The sequence below is a fragment of the Polypterus senegalus genome, chromosome 1, assembly GCF_016835505.1.
Source record: "Polypterus senegalus isolate Bchr_013 chromosome 1, ASM1683550v1, whole genome shotgun sequence".
NCBI lineage: Eukaryota > Metazoa > Chordata > Cladistia > Polypteriformes > Polypteridae > Polypterus > Polypterus senegalus.
This window is the reverse complement of record NC_053154.1, coordinates 275,090,301-275,099,437: the sequence shown is the minus strand read 5'-3', so window position 1 is coordinate 275,099,437 and position 9,137 is coordinate 275,090,301. Positions and strand designations below refer to the sequence as shown.

The 9,137-nt window shown below is 38.1% G+C and overlaps 1 protein-coding gene across 3 annotated transcripts in view; it reads left to right on the top strand.

Annotated features, from left to right (window-relative positions):
* The first annotated feature begins 5,727 nt into the window (after positions 1–5,727).
* The window catches only part of LOC120542326 (spondin-2-like), a 30,379-nt gene continuing 26,969 nt past the window's right edge, over positions 5,728–9,137 (top strand). The window contains exon 1 of one of the 3 annotated variants that reach the window (XM_039774725.1): positions 5,728–6,545. In XM_039774725.1, the coding sequence (XP_039630659.1) occupies positions 6,332–6,545 (214 nt within the window). In that variant the 5' untranslated portion in view covers positions 5,728–6,331. The remainder of the gene's footprint in view (positions 6,546–9,137) is intronic. The other 2 variants (XM_039774707.1, XM_039774716.1) reach the window with 2 other exon arrangements.

Below are 9,137 nucleotides of genomic sequence, written 5' to 3'. Positions count from 1 at the left end.
ACATGTTTATATATGAAATGTGTTGTTTTTGCACATTGGGGTGGCTCTTAGAGGACTATGACTACCAGTAAAGAATCAAATATCAAACATCTTATCATAGTCGTGATCAGCAGCTATGAAATGGCATTAAATAACACTCCACGTGCCTATATTACCAATCCCCATTTTCAACATTTTATGAAAAGAAGTAATTTTACCTCCTCATATCCCATTAAGGGGTGAACCACTAGGATCAGTTCATGTGGCTGCACCACATCAAGTCCTTCTGATTATTTTTTCTGAAGGCACCTATTGGTTTACTTTTTATCAAAAAGGTATAATTTTCTGCACAAAATATGGCTCAACAATGGTGTGCAAAATGGCGGGGGGCAAAAAGCTTCACATCTTGCATAACTTACATCATGATGAGTAAAATGGTGTATCATATATGGGGTTTTTCTTCTACTGAAGTGATTTCAAAGCATTCATAAGTAATTCCTAGGATCACATTTTAAAGTTATCTGTCAGAAAGATCTCATCCTTCTCATGAAATGAAAAAAGTGGAAGTTACCTTCCAATAGCAAAATGCAGGACTGAACATAAGCTAGGAGAAATAAAGCTTGCCTTACTATATAAGCTGTGCACTCACATGTTCCATTATTTTCTAGCTAGTGTGCTTCCTTGGGTTGAAGGTTTGTAGAAAACAATTTTTAAATGGACTCAGTCACTGCAAGCCAGCCCATGTTACATTTATTATGCATACTTGTATATATTTTACCCAATTTTACTTTTGAACCAATGATCATGTATTTTATAAAGTGCAAATTGTGAAATAAGACCAAAGAATAAGACATATATAATATATAACAAAAAACTACATTAACTTTATCAAAATAAACACACACAGTGTATAGAAATTGCTCCAAGAAATACACTTTGTTAAAGGTTGCCATGCACCACTAAAAACTCCTTAAGTAACATTATGATAGTAAAAAATAATTAAAAGACTATGAAAAATGTGTAACATAACTGCAAACTACTCAACATATGAAAAATGGGTCAAAAAGAAGCACTGGGTTTTTGAATTAAGCAATATAAAATGGCAAAAAAATTACTAATATTTCATTACTTATGGTGCCTGGGAGTGAGTGGGGCCCTTCCACAGATGTCATGTCTTATGTCCAGTGCCGCTGAGATAACCTCCAAACCCTCCACAATCCTAAACTCGACTTCTCTGACTGAAAAATGTTGATGGTTGTTGTACAGCTGCCTCATGTATCGGTACCCTTGGTTCAAGTCTTACACTCATCATTTGTGTGACGTTTGCATCTTTTCCTTGAATCTGTGAATTTTTAGTGCAGGTACACTAGATTTTCCCTTATAACCTTATGATGTATGTTAGGCTATCTGGTAATTAATTCTAATTGGTCACACATCAATGCAGATATTAGTATGTGAGTGAGTGATCACCATAATGGACTGGTGTCTCATATGTTACATTCAATGCAGACAGGATAGAACTGACTTTCTGTGATGCTAAGGTTTGAAAATGTTACATTTAGCTATGTTATTTCAGTTATGACTAAGTTTATATATTTAATGGAGGTGGGCAGCTCATTCTACCAGCTAGGAGCTACACTTGAAAAGGGTCTGGACTGAAATTTGATAACACTCAGAGGTGGCATCACCTGACGCCATTCAACAGCAAAGCTAAGTGATCGAGAAGTAGCATAGGACCTTACAAGTGTCCCCATATATATATATATTTGCTGACTCACTGGCTACTTTGTAAGCAACCATCAAGGATTTCAAATTTAATAAGTGCCTCTACAGGAAGCCAGTGTCATGATCTGAAAAGAGGAGCAGCATGTGCCCGAATTGGCTGGTTGAACAATGAGATGTGACACTGCATTTTGAAATATGTTGGCGTTTCTGCCAGCACAGAGCTGCAGTAGTCTGGAAGTAACAAGACCAAAGGCTGGAGCGGGATTTGTGCTGCATACTCTGCCGGATACAGTGTGATCTTATGGTTGTTGTACATGGTGATCATGTAAGACCAAGAGACTGTAGGCAACATGGTCCAAAGGACAGCTTATCATCAGTCACCACCCCAAGGTTGCATACCAACTTGGAGGGTGTTAGTGGTAGTGAGCCAAACTTAATAAAAGTGGGGTGCTAAATAGATGGCTGGGATAACAAGAAGGTCCATCTTTGACAGAATGAGTGAGAGATGGTGTTCATTCATCCAAGCTGTCATATCAGTGAGACATGCTGAGATTCTAGCAAATACTGTGTGGTCCTCTGGAGGGGATAACAGGTATAGATAGCTGTGTATCATTAGTACAACATTTACAGGACAAACCATGAGACTCGATGATAGAGCATAAGAGAGGACATTCAGAGAGATGAGAGGTCCTAGACCCGATCCTTGGGCCACCACAGTGTTCTCATTGTTCACCCTTGACATCTCTCCAATCCAGGGCCCAGTGTAGGATCTGCTCCAAAGGTAGAATTCAGAAAAAATATGGCAAGTTACAGTGATGCCAGAGTCAGAGATCTTCCTCCACTTAGGGTCAGAGGGAGCCTCTCCTAACTGAAATGCTGAGAAGGAAAGCACTACTACTAAGTGATCTCCATTGCAAAGATTACACATACAAGGTCTTACCTGCAGGGACTATAAAAATGTACACAAAGCACCTGAATAACAATAGTTGATGGGAACAAACTAAGATCCATTAGCAAGCTTATATTTATGTGGGGACACATGTAGAATTCTCAAAGATATCAGCAAGGCTGCTTTATATTTAATGTGCATACTTTGGATTTCTTTGCACTGTCACATATACAACTGGTGAATCTCAGGTAACAATGATAATAAGATAAGCACACAATCATTAAAGTCTTTTAGTAGCTTGCAGTTATGTTTCTTTGTGTACTATCAGAAGCTGCAATACATAAAGTTGCTGCCAATCTCAATTGTATATAATATGTTATTTTCAAATGGAGCAACTAAAAACTTTAAACTATAATAGTGCACTGATACATGTTTGAGTTTATTTGATGCAAGATAGTTTATATGCATGCTTCAAGCATGTGAGTGCTAAACATTTCTCACTTAATAACACAATGTTCACCATCAATCCACATCAGTTAAAATTCACTTGTAAATGACATGTAAGTCTGGCCTAACAGAGGGTCTGAGGAGTGTGTAAAATATCCATCCATCCATAATCCAACCCGCTATATCCTAACTACAGGGTCACGGGGGTCTGCTGGAGTCAATCCCAGCCAACACAGGGCACAAGGCAGGAAACAAACCCTGGGCAGGGCACCAGCCCACTGCAGGGCACACACCAAGCACACACTAGGGACAATTTAGAATTGCCAATGCACCTAACCTGCATGTCTTTGGACTGTGGGAGGAAACCCACACAGACACCGGGAGAACATGCAAACTCCACGCAGGGAGGACCTGGGAAGCGAACCTGGGTCTCCTAACTGTGAGGCAGCAGCGATACCACTGTGCCACCATGCTGCCCGTGTATAAAATATTCTTTGGTAATCCGGGTGTCACACAGGTGCTCCAGTGCTGGGTGAACGGTTAAATCCTGCTGTGGTACTAGGGTACAATAAATTAGCTAAGGAAAATGCTAAAAGTATATATGTATACCATAAGTTGACATATCACCTTATGCATGTATTTTAACTATACAATTAATGAATGAAACAATTTGCATGAAATTCAATTTGTAGCGAAACCTGTGACTTTGACACATACAACTTTTTCTCCATGTGCAAATGCACGGCGCAATTTATTTTGGTGCAGAGTATGGAAAGGGCAGTATGGCCAGAGAGCACTTACCTGTAGGCACTGCTGAAATCCATTAGCCTGGGCATATAGATGCCAGAGACTCTGATATATATATATATATATATATATATATATATATATATATATATATATATATATATATATATATATATATGTATGTGTGTGTGTGCTTTGTTGGTATTGTATTGTCAGCTGTTCTGAGAAGACATTTAAAAATGTGTTTATACTGTGTACACTATGTTCATGACAATAAATGCAATCTTGAATAAAAAAACACTATTATCCGAAGATCCTGTGCTTCTTTAAAATAAATATTACTATGTATTCACAAACAAAATGAACATTTACAGTAGATATAATACTAGAATTACATCATATTTTGGTCCAAATCCATATCTTCTACATCTCAAGAAAGAGGAAAATTACATTACATCGATCAACAACAACTTACAGCATCCCAATGGAAAATTGGGGTAAGCAGCGAGCCTGTCATATAACACCTTGACTAAAATTTGTAACCAGAGCTTAGGAATTAAATGTCTGAATTACAGAAGGCAGTTCTTCAAATACAGAGGAAGATGGAGAAGAGATCTGGATTGTTTTGTGAAAGTGAGAACTGGAATCACATATTAAATCCCTTTTATGATTTCTTGTAATCTCATGAAAGATGGTCGCTCACCATTGTGGGATAAGCTAAGAGGTACAAAGACAAAGGGGTGGTGGATTTGAATGTTTGTGGTATGGTAAGCCTTCCAGTATTTAGTAAACAGGCTCAGCCTTTATGTGCACATATCACAGGCTACTAAGGGGGTGAAGAAATGTTTTAGATTGGAGGCATGGGGGGCTTTGGCTGGAGCATACTGTATGCAGAATCTTTTGATAGCTTTAAAAAAATAAAGGGTCAGGCTTGTAGGAAGCAATTCATTTTCTCTACTTTTTATTCTCCTTCCCCTACCTCATAAATGTAACTGCATAAAATACGTACAAAAGCAGTTTGCTTTGGATTATGGGAGAAGTGCAGCATTTTTGTTTTTGGATGCTACTAAGAATTGCCCAACCCATCTCAAAAGGTGATTAAAGTTTTGGGTGTTTTTATATATTTTGAAAGGACAGAAATGGATGTCATATGTGGCACACGACCAACCTGTATGTAACTGTAACTGTACATTCTCACAACTCACTTTGCCCTGAATAATTTCTTGTGATATCTCAGTGGGCTGCCTTAGCAGGGGAAGTGGACCATTACATTCACACAGACAGCTTTGTTAGATAATACTCCTTTCGTTATGATTTCTTCTGGTCAAATTGAAATGTGCATCATTAATAAAGATAAAAAAACAGCAAATCATATATGACCATATCTGAACACAGTTGTTACTGTGAAATACTTTGGCAGCACCATTAATTGTGCAAAGTGTCTTTGGAATTTACTAAAAAAATATGCATATGGATGTTAAATTAGCAAGAGATCAAATTTATTGGAATCAAACCATGCTTGAGTGTGCTTAGCTTTTAATTAGTTTTTAATTATGGTGATGCTTGGTTTACTTGACACCTTCTCGTTTTAGGTGCTACTGTATATTTCATAAGTAAGGATCATATGAGGGGCAGTCCACAGACATAACATTATCTTTAATTAGATGTAGTTAAATTTAGTGAAATATTCCATACCCTTGCAATAAAATATCTTCTGATTCCCCAACTGTGACAATGTGGATTTGGCAGTGTTTGCTATCCTCCTCGCAAAGGTTATTGACAGTCTAATGGCTGAAGCAGTCAATGCACACTTGTGTTCGTGTTTAATTCAAAATGTCCTTGGTCAGAAATATTGATGTTAAAGTTCAGTTAGTTAACTTACGGATTATTGGCTTCATCTATTTGCAGCCTCGGTCGTGTTTTGCAGGATACAATATAAACACTCAATTTAAGTTTTCATTTCAATTCTGAAAATGCTTTAAATTTGATCCTGTATCACATTATTTAGCAATTCAAAGTACTGCCAGACCAGTAACATCAGGACACGTCTGTTAAACTATCCAGAAATGAGAGCTTCCAATGCGCGACCATGGCAGCGATCCTGAAAAGCTATGGCTTACTCTCACAGTGTGAGGAGCGAGACAGAAACCGACCTTGGGCATAGTGCCAGCCGCTTGCAGGGCACAATCGCATACAACCCAACACTATGGCATCGTTTACCAAAAATAACTATTTAAAAAAAAAAAAAAGAAAAAAATGGAGAACAGGCTCAATTCGCGCATAGGTGGAGGTTGAATAACGTTTCTTCCAAATAAGTTGGCCATCTCAGGCTTCTAGCTTTCCGACAACCGACACGGTTTTTCCTTTAAAAGAACAAGTTTCAAAGTTAATGTTACCTTGTTTTTAAAGTATCCTCGATTGTCAAATAAATATTTGACTTGGATACTTGACAGCTGAAAGGTTTATTTGAACAGCAGCGGCCCACATACAAGTAGTTTATTGCAGTACGCCAGAGGGTCTTTGCACAGTCAATATAATCTGGCTATGGAAACCACCAGCCTACAACCCTCTGCCATTTTTCTGACTTTTTTCGTAGCCAATTCGCTACGTGCGGTGCTCTCTGAAATAAATGCAACAGCCTGTCAAAGTGTATACGCGTCGAACTTTTCTCTTACCTTCAACGCAGAATGGAGTCCGCAGAATTTTCCAAAGCAATACCCGATTTATCGTCCCCCCGCACAATGGTCTCGGCTTTTCGGTGAGTGTTAATTTAATATAAGGAGGCTGACCTACTGCTGTCAGAACGTACGGCTCACATCTGTAATTAACTACTACCAGTTGTCTGTTTCTGCATACAAGGTCGCGCAGAGGGCTTGGTTCGAGTACTTTATGAGACACAATCTATGCGGAGTTGGCAAGTTCTCTCTGTTTTCAAATGGGTTTAGTTAGGGACTAATTTTTCTTTTATCATCTAATGACATGTGATTGATTTGCAAAATTCATTAAACTGATAAAAATGAGTTTGAGCGAGTTTCACAAGCTTCCCTGAACTCCACCGTGAGGTCCTTATCTACTGTCCTCGATGGGATCCGCTTTACCTCATTAGCCCGGATGAAGATTTGTCGTTTGTTATCTCGGAGCCCACAGACAAAAATAACCACACACGTTAAGGATACGTAATAAAGTGGGAATAGCGAAAGCAGGCACTCACAAATGTGGTTAAAGGAGTAGTAAATATGTATAAATGTGCACCGGTGCGTCTTTCTGTTAGTGTCGCGTCCAGATTTAGCTCCAGGAGTTTGTAGGACGGCTTCATCGATTTTGTAGGACTTACTAAGTAAAACAATGGCTTACTGGAATACATTATGCAAACATCAGCACACCTTTGCATTTAAGCATTCACCAATTTATATACATTACATGAACCTGCCCTGTGCCCGGGGTTTGTTTCCTGCCTTGCGCCCTGCGTTGGCTGGGATTGGCTCCAGCAGAGCCCCGTGACCCTATAGTTACGATATAGCGGGTTGGATAATGGATGGATGGATGAACCTAATAGTTTGCTGACCTTTCACACTTTAGTGCAATTAATTTTTTCTGCCACATTGAGAACTTCCACAAGACACAGTATGCACAACATTTATAAATAGTAGAATAAAGCAAAATATGGCATAGAATCCAAAAACAGAATGCAGAGCACACGAAGCTAGATGTGATCTTGTTGTCCTGTAGTTAAGTGCGTGAGATTTGTCACTAAGTTGCCTCCAATTTGGTGACAGCCTTTGTGACTCTTTTTGCTCGGAAAGACTTCCCGTTCCAGCGAGGCTTTAATTCCTAAACACGTTTATAAGGAAAACTCCTAATTATTTCTTACTATCGTCAGTTTAATAATCCTGACACATATTTCCTTTTTAGTTGACACGTGTCACACGGTCGTGTGACAGTGCTTTCATGTAGAATTTGTGCAGGTATCATTTTATATTTGGAAATCACTTCGATTTCTGGCATAATCAAATAATTAAATGTATACAGGTAATTAATGAAGGTTGAGCATACGAAGAAATTTATATAAAAGATAGCTTCCAGCTGATGGGACCCTGATTTGGAAATTAAATGTCAGAAAATGGATGGATGTTTGATTCTGTTTGTTTCTGCAAATCTGGTTTGCCATTTACAGTTAGAATTCATTATATTTTTATGTGTTTTGTGCTAGAACCCCTTATTTTGTATTTAGATTTATAACTGGTTCTTTAACGGCGCTTTACTGGGTTGTGTGGTTCCTCGTAGAAAATTCTATTCTGAAAATGGTTCTTAGCATATGAATTTCGTTTTTGGATTTTTAAAAGGTTTCTAATATGTGGACAAAACAAACATCTTCAATGTATAGTAGGATACCCAGTAGGAATCTACAGATAAAAGAACAGAGTTTAGCCAGATTCATTTAAGGCAGCAAGAGTCCTCTTAAAATCATGAACCCATTGGCATTTCTCAAATATGATATCATATATGTTAATAGAATCTGCTTCAGATCAAAATAATTAAAAGTAATTTTTTACTCCTTCATCTAGATGGTTGTTGCTACTCAAACAATGTTATTTCTCATGGCCCATAAACCCCTTGTAACACAATAAATAAAACTTAAAGGAAAACACATTTATAGTCAAAATTCTACTGAAGTCACAGTCAGCTTTGGGTGACTCCTGGTGTAAAACTATTCCCATCCAAACAAGGAAAAAATGAGGGAACCACAGAGAGGACAAGAGGGGTCACCACTATGAAAGGAAATTAAATGGTATCTTCTATTCTAGGAACTCAAGGTCCTCATTTCCCTTAGTGACCTATCTGGGCACTGAAAGATCAAGAAAACCAGAACATAGCCTGTGTTATTGAATGCAGTAAGAGTTCTTTTAAAATCAGGAACCGACTGGCATATGTAAATCTGTTATCATTTATTTAAGGTTATTTATGCAGCCTGTTACAGATCTAACTAAAGGTTCTTTCTGAAACCTTCATTTGGATAGTTCTTTTGGGAACCAAAAATGGTTCCACATGGCATTACTCTGAGTAACCTCTATGGCACCTTTATTTTTTAGATTATTCCTTATTTAAAAATCCATGCCTTTTCATTTAAATTATCTATCTATAGTGACCATTGCAGCAACCCAAACCCCAAACACATACAATAAAAAAGGTTTATTAACCAATATACCTTATAAAAAGGTTTTATACATGCCATGTAACCCAACAAGGTTGCCCTATGGGACTACAGCTCCCAGCATGCCTAGTGGGTGTTCATACTGGTAGTGTCACCCAGGGAGCCTTTCACCGTCCTATTGTGTCCAGGGAGCATGTA